Source organism: Lethenteron reissneri, chromosome 7 (genome assembly GCF_015708825.2).
Source record: "Lethenteron reissneri isolate LAM-NWPU_2019-01 chromosome 7, ASM1570882v1, whole genome shotgun sequence".
NCBI classification, from domain to species: domain Eukaryota; kingdom Metazoa; phylum Chordata; class Hyperoartia; order Petromyzontiformes; family Petromyzontidae; genus Lethenteron; species Lethenteron reissneri.
In genome coordinates this window covers 2,034,787-2,052,803 of record NC_083785.1, presented here as the reverse complement: position 1 = coordinate 2,052,803, position 18,017 = coordinate 2,034,787, and the positions used below count along the sequence as shown (strand labels likewise).

The 18,017-nt window shown below is 46.8% G+C and overlaps 1 protein-coding gene across 4 annotated transcripts in view; it reads right to left on the bottom strand.

The window, feature by feature from the left end:
• Positions 1-18,017, bottom strand: part of LOC133355754 (phosphatidylinositol 5-phosphate 4-kinase type-2 alpha-like) — a 225,429-nt gene that overhangs the window by 148,429 nt on the left and 58,983 nt on the right. For 2 of the 4 annotated variants that reach the window (XM_061573080.1, XM_061573097.1), the window contains exons 2-3: positions 17,256-17,353; positions 9,418-9,453 (exon numbers count right to left, since the gene is read on the bottom strand). In XM_061573080.1, coding sequence (XP_061429064.1) covers positions 9,418-9,453; positions 17,256-17,353 — 134 coding nt within the window. The remainder of the gene's footprint in view (positions 1-9,417; positions 9,454-17,255; positions 17,354-18,017) is intronic. The other 2 variants (XM_061573089.1, XM_061573107.1) reach the window with 1 other exon arrangement.

The following is an 18,017-nucleotide window of genomic DNA, read 5'->3' as shown; positions in this document are numbered from 1 at the left end:
ATCTGCTGGACTACATAGTGACAGACCAGCGGATGCGAGCCCATGTACTTGACACCAGGACCTACCGTGGAGCTGATCTGCCCTCTGACCATCGACTAGTCATCTGTAAGATACGCCTGCCATTCTTCCACTCCGGTGGTGGGTGTATACTCAGGACCCCATTACAAAGGTGGCCTGGTCTCAGTTAAATGATGAAAGTTGCAAGCGAGAATTTCATCATCGCTTGCGGCTGGGGTTGGCATCGTCCCCCACTCCTCCTGATGTCGAGGGTAAATGGGCAAGGTTTAGGACTGTGACTCATGCAGCTGCAATGGCTGCTTTGGGTATGCGGTCCAGACCTCCTCAGAGACGCTGGCTAACAGAGGAGGTGTTCAGGATGGTTGAGAAAAAGCGACAGGCCCACTCTAATCGTTTCCAGCATCCCGCGTCAGAGAATGAGGAAGCTTACCGCAACCTTCGTTCGGAGGTTCGGAGAGCCGTGAGGCGCTGCAAGGATGGATGGTGGTCGCGGGTTGCTGAGAAGATGGAGTCTGCCTCAGTAGCCCACGATCACATATCCCTATTTAACTCCATCAAAAACGTTATCTGCAGCGCCACACCTATTACCATAATTAGGGGAAAAAACGATAATCCAATCTCTGACCCCCAGAAACAGGTTTACAGATTTTCTGAGCATTTCTGTGAGGTCCTGGGGGAGGGGAAATCCCTCTGCCAGGAAAACATCATAGCACAAAGTGGGAATGACCCTGCTGAGGCTGCGGTGCCTCAAATATTGGAAGAAGAAGTCACCCCCTGTGAGTAGCTGGCTGAGGAAGTTCTGAAGGCGATCCAGAGTCTGAGGCCAGTAAAGGCACCGGGCAGAGATGATCTCCCAAGCGAAATGCTGAGGGAGGGTGGCATTTGTGCACAGACTGCCCTTCATGACATCATAACAACAGGTTCCGCAGAATTGGAAGGATGCCCTGGTGGTACCCTCTTTAAGAAGCGGGACCGCATAGACTGTAACAACTACAGGGGCATCTCACTCCTCAGTGTGCCGGGAAAGGTCCTGGCAAGGATTATTCAACATCGCCTTGCTAGGCACGCTGAGGAGAGGCTTGCGGAGCCCCAATGCGGTTTCAGGAAAGGGCGGTCCTGCACAGGTGCCATATTTTCTGTCCTTCTGCTACAGCAGAGATGTAGGGAGTTGCAACAAGACCTACATCTCTGCTTTATTGACCTGGTCAAGGCCTATGATACCATCAGGAGGCCTGGGCTCTGGGTAGTTCTTCGTGCTTTCGGAGTCCCTGACCCTCTGCTCACGATCATTAAGGACCTTCATGATGGTGAGCGGGCCCGGGTAAAACTACGTGGCCGGGAGTCGGAGCCATTCCCTGTCCACCTTGGGGTGCGACAGGGATGTCCTCTGGCTCCCACATTATTTAACATCTATTTCGACCACGTAGTTCGTGAAGCCTTCAATAGCTGTACCGGAAGAATTTCCATTTGGTACAGATATAATGGGAGGCTGATCGACGCCCGGGTGCGATCAAGGGATGGCTCCCTATTGGTCAACCACGTTATGTATGCCGATGATTTGGTAATAGCTGCTCATTCAGAAGAGGAGTTGGAGACGCTGCTGCTGAGACTGGAGCGTGCCACTAAGAGGTGGGGTCTTACCATCAGCCCCACCAAAACTAAGCACCTGCCTGGGTATTTTGTAACATCGGACACTCCACCCCCACAACTCCCAATTGGTGATGGGGCAGTTGTGGAGAGAGTGGAGAGTTTCCCATACCTGGGCAGTGTGCATATGACCGGCTCCGGTTTAACAGCAGAGGTCTCACTCCGTATCAGTCGAGTGGCAATATCTTTTCATCGGTTGCGTCACGCTGTGTGGAAGCTACCTGGTCTGTCGCTCCGCATGAAGCTTCAGGTCTTCTTCGGCCACAGTCATTCCCTCCCTTATCTACGCTTGCGAAACATGTACCCCCTTAATGGAGCATTTTCACCGGCTAGAAACATTTACGCTGGCCTGCCTACAATCCATCCTGGGTTTAACCAGGCTGGATTGTGTGAGGAGCTCACAAATCCTTGTAAGATGTGGACAAAGTCCCATCGGTGAGCTCGTCCGGCAGGCAAGGCTGCGTTGGCTGGATCATGTCGCCCGCATGCCCAGCCACCGCATGCCTAAACAGCTTTTGTTCGGCCGGATCGAGGGGGCTAAATGGGCACGGCATGGGCCAGAGAAGAGATGGAGTGATGTGGTAGAGGAGGACGTGAAGCTGAGTGGACTTGCCGATGACTGGTACCAGCGGTGTCAAGATCAGCCTCTGTGGAGGAGGCTCCTGAAGGACGCTACTACTGGGCAGTTGAGGCAGTCGCCCTCCAACAACAACGGAGGGCAGAGGAGCAACGCTCACAAACAATGAGCAGAGTGGCGGGTGGCTAAAGCACAGCAAGTTGGCACAGTAGGGGGCACAGGTGGTGCATCAGCCAGTCATCTCGGTCATCTCGGTCAGTCGACCCGTGGCACCTGGGTCTGCCCCGTGACCTCCTGCCAGCAGGCGTTCGACACTTCACGTGGCCTCAAGGTGCACATGGCCTGGCACAAGCGTCGTGGTGACGTCACCGCCACTTAGTGGCGAATGGCGGTTGTTGTTGTTGTTGTGTGTGTAAGTCGATGTGTGTGTATCTTTTTCGCCCGGGCAACGCCGGGTACTTCCCGCTGGTTATTACTATAATAGAAAGTGCTAAATGTATTTTGAAAAAAACACAAAAATGGCAGACAACGGAAAAACACAAATATAATGCCGACTCATATATATTTGTAAGAATATGTATAGTGTACACGCACTCATGTCTCTATCTGCAAGGACGAGGGAATGGTGCAACAATTAAGGGGAAGTGAAAATATTATTACACTGAGCCAGGGGTAGCATGTGGCTCCGGAGCCACGAGCGGTAGCTCTTGAAGGAATTGGCTTCGTGGCTCCCGCCAACTATAATTGCAAAAAAACCCTCCTCATTATTTTAGATAAGCGGTGAACGTCAAAAAGCCCAGCAATGATTTGTGATGCGGCATTACAAATCATTGTGGGTGCGCTGTTCTTAAAATAGGGGGTTACAAAACGTACGCTTTGACGGCATTCATTAAGGACCGTCTTGTATTCACATTGCATTGCAGCTCTTGAAATATTAAATTTTTACCGAATTTGAAGAAAATGGCTCTTTCTATTATTTCTGGTTGCCGACTCCTGCACTAAGCCAATATCCACATTTAAAAGCACCTCCATTATTAGCTATTCATGCAATGTGTGTTTGCTGGGGATTTAACGACATTTACAGGCATAGCTATTAAAGCGCTGCCTCCTGTTACGCCGTTTCCTTAAAATGCCCTCTGTCCTGGAGGAAAATTCCTATGCGGATCAGCCCATAAATGGAAGTTGGCATGGCGTTGGCCGTAGGGAATGTGTCTCAGTCCATGAGGTCTTGTGGAGCCTGAATCGAGTTGTCCGTTGTATCGATTCCACTCAAAGTCAATCCGACAGCCACGTCAGAGTATCGATTAATCAATGATTAATCACTGCATCGATTAATTGGTGATCCATGGATCGAGTAATCCCATTGGTTCATGCTGTACAGCTTCCCAAGGTGTGTGAATACGGCAGACGGTGGTTTATCTTACGCAAGCTCCGCCCGAATGCATCGGTGAGTGCATAACGATTGCATTATTTATATCATTATCAAGCAACGTTGTTTATTTATTTATTTAATGCTTTCATAGATGTATCATTATTAAGGCGAGTACCGATACACCAATGAAGCCCTTATAAAACGCTCAGAGGTAAAAAAAAAAGCGGTCGGGAACACATTTCCACCTGAAATCATGTTACAATGACCTCCTATAACGCTGTTTGCTATAGCACTGTCGGTCACGCATCTCCATTAGAACCATGTTATCGTGACCTCCTATAACGCTGTTTGCTATAGCATTGTCGGTCACGCATCTCCATTGGAACCGTGTTATAGTGACCTCCTATAGCGCTGTTTCGTATAGTGCCGTGGGTAACGAATCTCCATTAGAACCAAGTTATACTGACCTCCTATTGCACACTTTACCAAGAACGAACCCCGAGTGCGATAGGAGGTATGCCTGTACACTAATGTGGCCTCAAAGTGCACCTAGCCTGGCACAGTCAACCGTCACTTACTAGCGAATAGCGGATACTGGTACAACAATCAGTGAGTTCTTTAACATTATCTTAAAAAAATATTCTTTAAGAATGACATCTCGTTGGAGACTAAGAATTGTACATATAGTCTGTTGTAAATAGTGTTGCATGAGGCTCTTTCCAGATTACTTACGTCAGAGGAAGCTAAGCAAGCATTTGAGCCTGGATGGTGTATGGGTGACTACTATAATTCACAGGTGTTATAGGTTGCAATCCTACATTACGTGCAGGAGAGGGCAGTGCAGCAAAGAGCTATTGTCATAATGTAATTCTATGCTCCTGCATCTATGTTCCCCCACCTTCATAAACTTTGCACATGAACGGAGTTACGAAGTACGAGCGTGTCGTCTCGTTTAAAGGGCCAGATAAGTTCTGCAAAAAATGTTCTCGGTAAGCAAAAACTCGTTAAACAATCATTGTTTTCCCACTGACTCCCTCTCATGTTAAAAGCTGAGCTACATTTAAGCACCAAAAAGTTCCACTCTGGAAAAACTTTTGAAATGTGAGAAATATTAATGATATATATTTTAAATAAATCAATAAAGCAGGAATATCAACACTTACCACACGTGGAGAACCAGTGCTTGCAGGTGCCTGGCATTTATGTTGTTTAAAGGGTAAATGATAAAAGTGGGAAAGGAGCAGCAGGGGCCATGCAGGACCACCGGTTCAAATATCACTCGCGGCTAATGTTCGCTGTGGCTTAGACTCGAACCAGGGTTTCTGGGTTCATACCCACGATGCGGGGATGCGAGATGGAGCGCGACTTCCTGTCCCCAGCGTCTGCAATTAATTAATTAGCACCGCCACGCACCCTACCCCTCCCCCAACCCACTCGCCACCACGAAGCCCCGTCCCCCACACAACAATACACGCAGGAACACAGCGCAGCTGGTAAACAAACAGCTCCTGGCCGGTGTGCGCCCCCTGCCGCCACGGGACGCATATTGATCGATCCGTCAGAGCTCGCTCAGCGAACATTTTGCTCGTTTTGCGAACAAATGGGTCTGAATAAAAATTGCTTGTTATAGCAAATTGTCACACTCATTAAGCGAGGCTCGCCTGTATGGTCAAATAATATTTCACTAAATGCTCATGAGTACTGACTAAAAAATTAAAACCAGTACGTTGACTCAAGAGTGCAGAAATGTGGTCATCACATCTACGCCTCTATATAAGGAACGAAACAGGTGGATTTCTCCACAAATCTGGCTGTCGCCTGATGAAGCTAGTTGTAATTACTGGCGAAATGTCGTATTCAGATTGTAAATGTTGTGGTTAGGCTCTCCAACGCACCGGCGAGCTGTACTCGTGACGAATTGGTATGTTATGTGACAATCCTTTCTTGTTGGCTGTGTCGGGTGGTGACGGGTTTAACGAAACATTTATATATTTATACATGATCTAACCCATAAAACCTCTATTATGAACAAAAATGTTATTCCCAATTTAAAAAAATGTGTAAAGACTCTTAAAGGTGTATTTATATATTAACCGATTTCGTACCCACATTCTCCCACAACAGTGCACAATGAGTTTCGTGGACACCGTTAACCCTTTCCCGTTCCAAGACGTCTGCAAGTTGCAGGGTGGGGTCCTCTTCACCGCTGAACCTTGGAACGCACAAGTGGTTTAACGTTCATTTTCTTTAGAGGCGTAGCGTCATTGTTTTTAAAGACATTGTACTCACCGCAGAGAACTGCAGTGACACAACCGCACTCTACGATAGCTGGTGCTAAACTGTGCCACACGCCCTCCCACATGGCCTTTAACTTCCGATTTCATTCGGAGTCGATTGGATTCTGTTCCGATGACATAAACGTATGGAGTCAGAATGGAATCGGAATAAAAACTGATGAGGAAATGGGAAAGGGTTAATAACACTGGGAGCACTGGATTTTTAAAGTTTGCAGCAGAGTGACTGTGCCCCGCAGGGAGGAACGTCATAAGTGTGCATTGCTTTTCACCCATTTTGTGTTCGTTCCATCGGCGTAAGTAGTAAACAAGAATGATTAATCAGAGTCGATCTTCATGAATATCAACAGTAGCATCGGGCCCGTGGCGAAGGCTGCACCACTACATTCAAACGAGTGGGGGAAAAATATGGCGCTTGTGTTACCAAAGATAAAACGTCAACCACGCTCTCGCTCACAAGTGACATCCAGTGCGCACTTTGTTACGAAATAGAAAAAATGGATTGTTTTGCGGAGCATGTCAGTCCTGTTCATTAATCATCACAGGCTTCACCAATCTAGGGTGACCTATTTCTTCTGCGGGACAAATGCACCAAGATGTCACTCCTTGACGTCACCGCAAAGGACACCTCGGAGCACATTCGAATGACGAAACATTGGCAAGGCAGCCCATCATGCGAGCATCTTTAATTGCGTTGTCAACCAATACAGAATGAAATCGAATCAAACCGTCTTGTGTGTTTTGTCTTTTCCTTGCTCATGCTAATTATTTCATTTCACAAACATTATTTATTTTAACACCCTCCACCCCTCCTATTAGCTCCCCCTATTAATCTTAACTTATTTTGCAGGGCACAGCCTATCTCTCGTGGCTAAATTGACTGATCTCACTTTTATCCGTGGCCTCTCCTCACCCTCACTGCTCATCTTCATTGGGGATTTCCACATCCATGTAGAAGACCTGTCCGATTACCTCTCATTACCTTTTCTTTCTTGGACTCACTGTCCCGGTAGCTAGCTGTTAGCTACCTCGCCTGATATACAGGAGGTCGTGGGTTCGATCCCGATCCTGATGCCTGTATATTTGGAGCCTGCGTGTTCTCCCCGTGGCCACGTGGATTTTCTCCGGGTCCTCCAATTTTTCCCTCCACATTTAGAAACATGGAGCATTTGGCTGCTATACATTTCCACATGATAAGCCACTTCCTTGAGCAAACATTTGTGGCCAGGTCGCTTCTGAAAAAGAGCTCCTAGCTCAGTGGGTCTTACCTGGTAAATAAAATTTAAAAAATAGTTTAGTTTTCATAGTGTAGTTTTAGTCCCTTTCTATGACATCGATCATTCCGTCGTCCTTCACCGCCTGCATGACCACTACGTTGGTCTATCCGGTACAATTTAAACTCTGCCCCAACTCTTATTTGTCATTCCACGATTTCCAGCTCTCTTAAAAAGGGCTGTCCTCTCACAAGCCCCTATGCTATGGTGTTCCTTGAACCTATATCCTTGGTCCACTGCCAATCCCTATTGCGACCAAATCAGGCAAAATAATTCCTAGCTTCAACACCAACCTTCAACTTCTTTTTCATTGTCATTGACTCAGTTTTTTTTTACTTCACTCTCATTCTGTTGTTCTGCCTTGGCTTATCCTCCACCTGGATCTCTGACCAGCTGAACATTACTACAACCAAGGTCTTTCCCATCGGTAAGAAGCATCCCATTGTTCATGAACCTTGTTCCAATATTTGCTTGTGAATTTCTGATATTACGCTCGATAAAAATGTCCATAACCTTGGCGCGATTGTCTTTGATCCAGATGTTCATTTCTCTCCTCAACATATCAAAATTTGCAAGATATCTCAATTGTGTCTGTTTTATTTCTTATATCCACAAGGATGTTAATCCCATTGCTGCAGAAACTCTAATCTAAGCATTTCTTTTTTTACTTTTCTAACTCTCCTCTTTCAGCTTCCTCTCCCTTACTCCAGATGATCGTACATCCTGTGCCCATAATTCTGACTCGCACCCACAAACGAGATCAAATACCTTTCATATTAATTCTCAAATCCCCTTCACTGGCTCTCAATTCGATCTGTAATCGGGTACAAGATCGCCCTAAACTATTTTTAATATCCTCAATGGACTTGCTCCAGCCTACCTCGAGCCGCACTACTCCCCCCTGTCTATTCACTTCGCGCCAACAGCCAAAGGCCTCTGGGTAAAGCCACAGAATCAAACCTCCAAACTACGGCAGGTCGCCCCCCCCCCCTCTCCTCTCCCATCCCTGAATCTCGAAATGACCCGCCCTGGTTGTCTACACTGCAGATTTCCCTCCTCAAGTCCAGAATTAAAAATTGTCCTTCTCCCCCCCTGACACAGGACTCATTACGTCCTTATAATATGCTCAACGATTTATTCCCACTGTTTTTTGTTTGGCTTTAGAATTTCCGTCGACATCCTCACCACTCGCATGCTTCTCCGAAAGTGCATAAATTAGGAATCCATGCCCTCATTCATTATGCATCACAGCACAATTCTCCATCAGCACTGGGTGATGGTGCCCAGTGTGGTGCATTGGTGCACAAATGGCCGACTGTACTATTGTTTTGACTGTGCTTAAATTTGTATTTTCTCTGAATGTGTTGCTAATTTGTATATGCTTTGTACTGTACAGAATCTCAAGGTGCTCTTAGTGTGGTGGCCACTGTATACATTATAATCAATATTACTGCACCCGTAGGTTTTTCACAATAAATATTACAGTTAAAGATAGTTTTTTAAGGTCAGATCGCGAGTCCAAAACCAAATGCTGTTGTAGACCCTGACACAGCCGAACAAAGCAGGTTATCACATGAACAACAAACATGCCATTTGATCTTGTTCTCAGCAAACCGGCACGTTGAAAAGGAATTTCACACTAAAAAATTGATTATCAGATACAGATATAAGTGCAAGCTATAAATGTAGCTAACAGGCAACATCTCGCTGTGAATTCCCTTTCAGCAAACCGGTTTTCTGAAAAACAATGTCATTTGGTGCATATTTTGTTCAGTTTCTGGGAAATCCGCAGTGGCCATTCTGTGCGATCTTGTTGTTGCTTCTGCAAACTTGCATGCAAAATAACAAAACTGTTTTAAAATAATAACAGGTTTCTTTAATACTGTCACGGAGACAAAATTTAAGATCTCAACATTTTTGGATGACTTGCCTTCTTGACGTTTTCAGAGTGTTAAATAGCCTGGATAGGTGCGCAGCTGGGCACTGGGTTAATATGCAGACTGTCTGGATTAAGTGCAATGCATTCTCACTGTGTGACGGATTGAAGTTAAATTACTTTTCTGGTCGTGTGGACATATGACATTCAGCAGGTCTGGTGGTTGGACAAACGTGACAGATAAAAACCTGTTGTAATAAATAGAACTGTGGTCACAAAAGGGCCAAGACAGTGGATGTATCCTGAATTCCTGCACATGTAAATGGGGCCATGTGTTCTATAGCCACACTCGTCCCTACCTTAGGTACGTGCAATTTCCAACCCCGGACTTAGGGCTGTAAACGGGAGATAAATACAGGGATTTAGTACTTATATGTTAATCCCGATTTTCATTGACGGTCGCCGACATACGCTCCAACTCGGTACGTTACGAACTCCATCAAATGCCGGGGCACCCGGAAAGCTCGTGTGAAATTGTAATAATTAAATAATATTGCCAGACATGGGCTCCCCCCAACCACTCACCATTCGACCACTCCATTCACCATTTTAATTTGTGACGTTTCAACCAGAGTTGAATATGGAGGGGCACTATCTCCTGCATCCTACAGTTAACTGGAAATGGTCAAATATGACCAATTACTAAATGGTAATTAACTCCTTTCATTTCAATATATACACATGCACCCACAAACAACAAACACAGTTCTAACACAACAACTTTAGCAGGGAGAGGTACTGAGAACTCAGTGTGTCAGCAATCGCCTATAAGAATCTGGATTAATGCAAGTCAATTTGTGTCTATTCATATGGCGGTCACCAACACACTGCAGCTCAATATATATGAACCCATATTAGAGGTCCACAGGTTGCGGGGGAAAAGTTTCTTGCATTTTCCATTCAACTCTGACTGAGACAGTGCCGCTGAGAGGACTGCCGTCCCGAATCGGCCTTCCTGCGACACCCAGCATGTCCAGCCTTTTAGTGAGCGCTTGAACATTCCAGCCCAGCTAGCCCACAAGATCACCGTGGCCATATTTGGAATGGGGAATGGGGATCACATCTCCCAGCGTGACCCAGACCTTCATCTTTGAGGGCCTTTTGGATGCATTCCCTCACCAAAGAGGTCACCTTCCCTCCCTGCTCTTCTGCTGGCCACCGCATACAAATAGATGCTCCAACCTCTCCAAGGTTTTTAAAACCTTTCCAAGTACAAGGTGAGGTTGCTCTTGCTGAATGTAGCTTATGCGATCCAGCCTACGCTCACAAGCGGAAAGAATCATGGTAAAAATATGGCAAGACAATGTCAAGGTTGACGTAAAAATCCGAAAGGGCCTTGAGGACAAACCGAAGTGACCTCCTAAGGGACCGCCTGCTCCCTTTAAGATCAACATCGATGGTGGCTGAGCCACTAAGGCCTGTATGCTCATTGACCCACCTTGCGCATATTATGGCGATCAGAAACAGGATCATGAGGGGGCTCAAATGGAGGCCAACGCAAAATATCTCGTGGCTGTGAAGCGGATGGGATATGACTTTGACTGACGGCCACCAACAATACTCCTCTCATATTGTTAAGGAATGTTAAGATGGCCATCAATCTGACCTTCCATGCAGCCAGCAACAGGCACTTATGGAATTCCTCAGCAGAAACCTCACCATGCTGGTCACACTGCACAACATCGTTTTTCCAGTGCAAGTTGTACCCTCTCCACGTCAACATCCTTCATCACTTCAAGAGTAAATATTGCACTTCCACGGCAGCATCTGAAGCTGGCCCTTCTCAACCTCTAGTCCGTCAAGTTCAACACCAGTCGGCCTTGACACCAGACTCCTCTCTGTGGTAGCTGCTAAGCTTGCACCATCATCATGACTCGGAGATCCGAGAGCCATGATCTCCTGGGCCAATTGGGAGCCACCTGATCACCTCCACTCCTCCCCTGTAGATTTCTCCAGCATCATGGCCATCCTCTCTTGTTGCTAAAAAACCTTGAGGCAAACCTGGCATGGCATTCTCTTCGAGACGCAAACCAATCTATTTATGTTCTGACTGAAGAACCTGGCCACTATCTGCTTGAAGACCTCCTGATGAAGTGTCCACTTCCCCCGGGTTCGGCTTGCCCCCAGCTTAGCAAATTCACCATTTCATCGTCTATGCTGGTCAGATGTCACGCCAGCAGATGGACCAGGTTCTCGTCGTTCCAGGACGTGGGGAGGCGGGGGCACTCTTTGTTTGACATCGCCACCTCTGTCACACAGCAGCAAGTGACCAGCACGTCCTTGCCTGACACAACCCCTGTCAGCTGTGCCAGGGCTAAGCCGATCGCTCTCAATTCCAGGAGATGGATGCTCTGTCATCTGTCCTGCCTCTGACCACTGTGCCTTGAGGAGTTCTTCTATGACAGCAGGTCCCAAACATTTAAGCGGGCATGTGCGTTTCCATGACCGCCAGCTCCTTCAAGAACCCCACTTGGTTTCCTCTGTGTATTGAGGCGAGTTGAGCCACCACTCCGGCCTTCACTGCCATCCGAGATAGAGAGACGGGCTTGATGCATCTCGTCCCCCCGATCAGATGCCGTCTGTCCAGGAGACACCGTTGTAGTGAACGCATATGTAGCCTGGCCCATGGCACCGTCTCCATTGTTTGTGGCTGCCATGTGCCCCGACATGACAAGGAAAATCCTCGCGCATGCCCCCCCCCCCTCCCTTTTTTGCCAACAGCCTTTCTCAACTTCCGCACGCAGGCAGGTTAATGTCTCTCATGGTCATCAACACCCTTCCTGGCACTGTTGCGACCAGCATCCCAGATATTTGACCTGTTGGGAGGGACCTTAGGCTGCACTTTGGGCCAATCAGCACAAAACCTTTACCACCTTCAGCGAGTCGTTGCCACCTTGAGTGAGTTGATACCTCCCAAGAGCTTGCACTTGTAATAATATTGTCTAAGTAGGGGTACACTTGGTGACTCCCTTAACTTATACGTGCTATTACACCACCACCACAACAAGGATATTGGTAAAAGCATGGGGGGGCCTTAAGTGCACACAGGAGCACCTGACACTGCCAATGTCTGTCCAATACTTGAAACTGCAAGAATTGATGGTGCTTGACATTGACTGGGAGGGTAAAAGTAGGCGTCCTTCAGGTCGACCAATGCTTGCTAGGCATGTACCCTTATGGTCTTCATGCTTGTTGTCCGTGACTATCTAAAAGCAACATTTCCTTATCCTTGCATTTCACCTTCTTTGGTGAAGGATCACCCAGAATACCTCCACCCGAAACCACCGTTACCCTAAAATAACATCGAGAAGAACCCCGAGCCCCGCTAATCCTTGCAAAGTTCAGTGATCATCACTCCTATGTTCAAGAGCCGTGACATGTCCAGAACCAAGGCTTCCTTCATGTGGTGGCGGTGTTAATTTCCTGGCCTGTCATGCAGGAGGTCGTGAGTTCTATTCCGGCCCTGACACCTGCTGTATATTTAGAATTTGCATCTTCTCCCCATGGCCACGTAATTTTTTTCCGGGTCCTCCAGTTTTTCCCTCCACATTTAGAAGCAAGCGTTTATAGAGAATTTGACTGCTTTACATTTCCACGCGATAAGCCACTTCATTGAGCTATCATTTGTGGCCAGGTCTCCTTTGAAAATGAGCTATATAGCTCAGTGGGTCTGTATGTGATAAATCAAAAATAGATTAGTTTAGTATTCTAGTGGTCGCCAATTTGTGTAGGAAACTTATCCTGGCCAAGGCTACGTCGAACACAAGAAGTGGAGTAGGAGCCTCACTCCAATTCTTTGGCGAAGTGTGAAGCTTGTTTGGGGACTTAAAACCCAGATCCAGCTTTTTTCCACTCATGCAGGATCATGTCCCACATATTTTGATCCGAGGGAAGATCAGCCAAGTGTTTGGCTTAGAGAACATGGAAGGCTTTTTCCCTCTTTCCTTCTCAGAACTTTCCTCTTCTGTGACTTCTGAAGCCACTGCCTCCATTTTGTGGGCGTTGCCCCACCAAAAAAATCCCTCACAAATGTTTCATCCTCATCACCACTGGACCCTGTTGATGAGGCAGACTCCCCCCCTTCCCCCTCTCTCTAGGGATACTTTGCCTTTTTTGGAAATGGGAGGCTTCATCCTCTGAGGTCTTCTCATCCTCACTTGGCTCATCCTTGGCATCAGGGAGGGGTGCCCTTTTGTTGCGGCTGGGATTTTCCCTGCCCCACTTCACAGAGGGCTGGTCGGCCATGTAATCTTCATCAGCACCCCACCCCCGCCCTGCCTACATTTAACTTCTGCCAAGAGCAGGCTCAAGCAAGGCAATCTTTAGTCCAGGTGAGTGGTCTGCTTGAAATCCTTGTCTGAATGCCCATGTTGTATGCATGTATGTCCGTTGAACTTCTTTCGCACCGTACGTCGCCGGGAGGTGGTCTTCCTCAGGCTCTCCTCAGCCTGGGTGCTGTCTGGGGCTCAGAAGCCTTCCCCCAAGTCAGACTCTTGGGGCAGCCTAGGAGAGCTTCTGGCTCGGCCCAATCGAGTCCCTGGCTCGAACCTCACCCCTCAAGCCTTGCATTCTTTCTCCTCAGACATTTCTGTCTGAATGTGCCCTGCCTGCCCGTGTAGGTATGTAGTACATTAGAGACACTTTTCCAGGCTGTCTTTGTCTCAAACTGCTCCAGAGGGACCCCCATGGGTACCCCATGATGCTCTAGTGGGCTCACTGTGAGGGTGCCCGACTCCACAGCCCAACGTTCACAGCTCAATAACTGCCATCCCACGTCCCCTTCTGGGGACTCATGGTCTGGCTTTTGTGACCACGCCAGCTATGCGCTGGCCCTGGGCCACTCCTGACAAAGCGGCCGCAATACTTCGGGGGCGAGGGGGGGTGCTCTTGCCGCGCTTGCTGCTGCTGCTGCTGCCAGCTCCTTTGGGACACGGTGGCTCTCGCATGCGCCGCCACCATCTTGTTTAGCCACGACCTTCCGGCGCCAAAATCTGCTGCCTCTGCACGCCAATCCGCGCAATCACGTGCAGGTAGGGCACTACCACCCCAGGCATTGTTTCCATTACGCACAAGTGCCCTCAAGGAGTGGAAGCACGAGGAGTGCAGATCGCTTATCTTGAGGGACGATCAGACCCCCACTCCCACTCCGCACTCGGGAACCGTGCGGCCAAGCTTTTTAAGTAATATAGGCAGGTGCCAGCACTACCTCAACACACATTCAACACACTTGATAGCCCTCATAAGAACCGCATTCGCACGAAACAGTAAGTAGACATTGCCGCCAATGAAGCGTGAGTACGTTCAGATGCCCCCACGCTTCATTGGCAGCAACATCTGCTTATTATTTTGGGGGGTTTAAAACCACTAATTTCCGCTGAGATGCAATAAAGTGTAAAAAACTAAAATGGTGGCGGAGGGGTCACATGGTAGAGTTGGTGGCTTCCCCCACCCCCTCCCCCCCAGTGGAAAGGGAGCGAGCCCCCACCCAAAACTACTACAGTAGACTCTCGATTATCCGCGTGCGATTTATCCGATTTGCAGATTAACTGCGCACCTGAGATTTTTACATAAATTAATAACTCATGGATTTTCCCTTAAGGTGAAATTAATAAACAAAAAATAGTTATATATAGTTATTCTTGGAAATGTTTATTACAAGTCACGTGCTTAAGCCGAACAAATATGTGCTCCGGTTAATCTGAAATCCACACAATCGCCTCTACAGTACAGTAGTTGCATATCTTTGCAACAGTGGGCGGAGTTTGATTGACGTTAATTGGTGTGGCTTTACTGCTGTCCACTTAGTGGGCTGAGTCGTCTGCACGGGAGCAGAAACGTGTTATCACTGAGCACGCGCATCGATCGATCATTAATATTAGCTGATTTACAAACAAAAATGTATCAACGTAAACATAATTCACTTAATTTATATTAGTCGCTTTTGGCATAGAGATCCGCAGAAATTTTTTATTTTTTGGGATTATCCAGGATTTTGAATTATCCGCGGCCATCCTACCCGTCATTAGCGCAGGATAATCGAGAGTTGCCTGTCTTTACTTGTACCTTGTTTCCATGAGATAAACTGGGTGCCCCGCATACAGGATGGAGTTTGCACACGCAAGGAGTTGGAGTGTGTCGGCGACCACCGTGTGAATCAACTTACCTAAGGTCGTTAAGGAGGGAAAAAACTTTGCCTCTCACTTTCAATTTTAGATGTATAAATACAATCTTAAGATAATGTAATTTCGTGTATTTTATTTTAACTTTTTTTGTTCGATTGCAAACACACAATGAAATTTGTTCTAGTATCTATCCAAATGCATTTTTTTAATGTTACTTATCGCTTTCATTACTACAACCTTATGATTGATCCCGCAATAAATTAGCATCACACATTCAAATAAGGCTCCAACAGTTTCATATGATAATCACATAATTAGGTGCTGGAGACCTAAGGCTGTTTAGGAGGAAAAAAACTTTGCATCTCACTTTCAAATTTAGATTTATAAAATCAATCTTAAGATAATGTAATTTCGTGTACTTTATTTTAACTTTTTTGTTCGATTGCAAACACACAATGAAATCTGTTCTAGTATCTAACCAAATGCATTTTTTTAATGTTACTTATCGCTTTCATTACTACAACCTTATGATTGATCCCGCAATAAATTAGCATCACACATTCAAATAAGGCTCCAACAGTTTCATATGACAACCACATAATTAGGTGCTGGAGATCCATATTTTCAAATATCTTCAATTTCCTTTGTACGTAAATAAAATTGCCAGCTACACGTGGAGACTGAAAAGGAACATAACAGAGAAGACTATGACGGAAACAAAAGTAGAGTATTGCAGTTTATCTGACTAAGAGGGGAGAACTGCAGGAGGTACCCAAGTGAAGCGCGCTGACGGACAACGCAAATCTGGGACAATCACTTCAGGCAGACTGGGATCAAACCGATTAAATACCGAGGCAAGCGAGAGGCGGATTCAAGAACTTTTGGAAAATTTAATGTGGTCATAAAAAGCAACAATAAACTAAACTGTGCTTTTATTTTTACCATGTAAAGCCCACTGAGCTATAGAGATCTTTATCAGAAGTGACCTGGCCACAAATGACAGCTCAACAAAGTGGCTTCTCATCACGTGGTTCAGATAATCGTCACTGGTGTTGGCCGTGAGCATGAATCAACAGCTGGGTTCGTAGCGCAGAGCGCTAACTGCTACACTCCCCATATATTGACTTTTTTTACCAGGTCAAGCCCAGGGAGCTTTCCAGCTCTTTTTCAGAAGTGACCTGGCCACAAATGATAGCTCAACGAAGTGGCTTATCACATGGACATTTATAGCAGCCAAATACTCTGAATACATGTTGATTCTAAATGTGGAGGGAAAAACCGGAGGACCCGGAGAAAAATCCACGCGACCATGGGGAGAACATGCAAACTCCAAATATACAGGCATCAGGGTCGAGATGGAACCCACGACCTCCTGTATACCAGGCGAGGAAATTAACATCTCGCCACCACGGCAGCCCAAAAAAACAGTACAGCGTGCTGAAAGAAATACGTTTTCAACTGACTTCAAATCACCAGCTTTGACACACGACGCAGAATCAAGAACAATCACGAATAAAATGGATCAAAATCTTAAGTGTGAAGAGTCATTCGCGAATCACAATCAGAGACAAAGAGTGCACATGAATCAAGAGAACAAATGCAAATCAGGAGAAGTCAAAATGACCACTAAGAAAAGCAAATGGACATAGGGCAGCACACATCGCGAGAAGGGATGATAGCCAACGGGGAGGGGAGGAGGGGAGACCGGTGACAGAATTGCAGCAAAAGAAGCTAACCCCCACCAGCGAAGAGAACCCCCCTATAAAATGGAAACCATGAGACCAGACATTTTCAGGAGCTAGATGGATTGTGGCGGCATCGCAAGTACTACGAGAAATGGTTACTTGGGGAGGCCTTCGTCCAGCAGTGGATAAGATCATGGCCGGTGATGATACTGAAGCAGCGACTCTGGAACCTCCGATGATTAGCATGATTGGCTAAGTACGGTGAGAGAGAAGTGCATCGTACGTGCGTACATACAAACGCACACACGTTGCATTCTAGAGCCGGCTTACTTGTTGTATAGGTGATTGTCCACTTTGATCTTCGTGAAAGCCTTGAAGTCGTCTGGCAGCAGCATGACGGGGATGGGCACATGGGTCAGCTCATTGATCTGTGGCCAAACGAAAGGGGGGAGGAAATTAGCCAACGCAAACACGTGGCGAGAGCAGACGCAAACACACGCACAGCACCGTGTTACTCACTGCAAGCGACCAGACACAAGACTCCTTCCTGGGATGATTGCATGCAACAGAATCACCAAACAAAAGTATTTTCTTTTACACATCTCATCACCCACCACAGTCTTCTGAGAGTGCATCATTTCATAATGTGTTAAAGACTGTGTGTGGGTGTAGGGACAGATGTGTAAAAGAACCGTTTTGGGTGCCCATTTATTCCGTATTAAACAAAAGGCGCCCTTTTTTCATCACGAACGTCAATTGGAGTCCAGTCAACCGACGAGGCGCATTTTTTTTGCTCATTAATTCACTACCAGAGACATGCGCCTACGGCAGCAGCTGCCCGAGGGCGTGAAAACCGCGTGCACACCTTCCGTGACGTGACAATGTGCGCCAGCCAACCTGTACGTGCACGGTTGCCCAACTCTCAAGACATTCACACAACTAGCCGCCAGTTTCGCAAACAATCAGCTCGCCTTGTAAGGCCACACAATGAATAGAGGAGGGGAATTATAACATGTATGTCGCATAATTTGGGAGGGGGGGCGTTAGGTGTCGGAGCAGAAGCAGGCACTGTAGATACTCTTCTTGAGATGT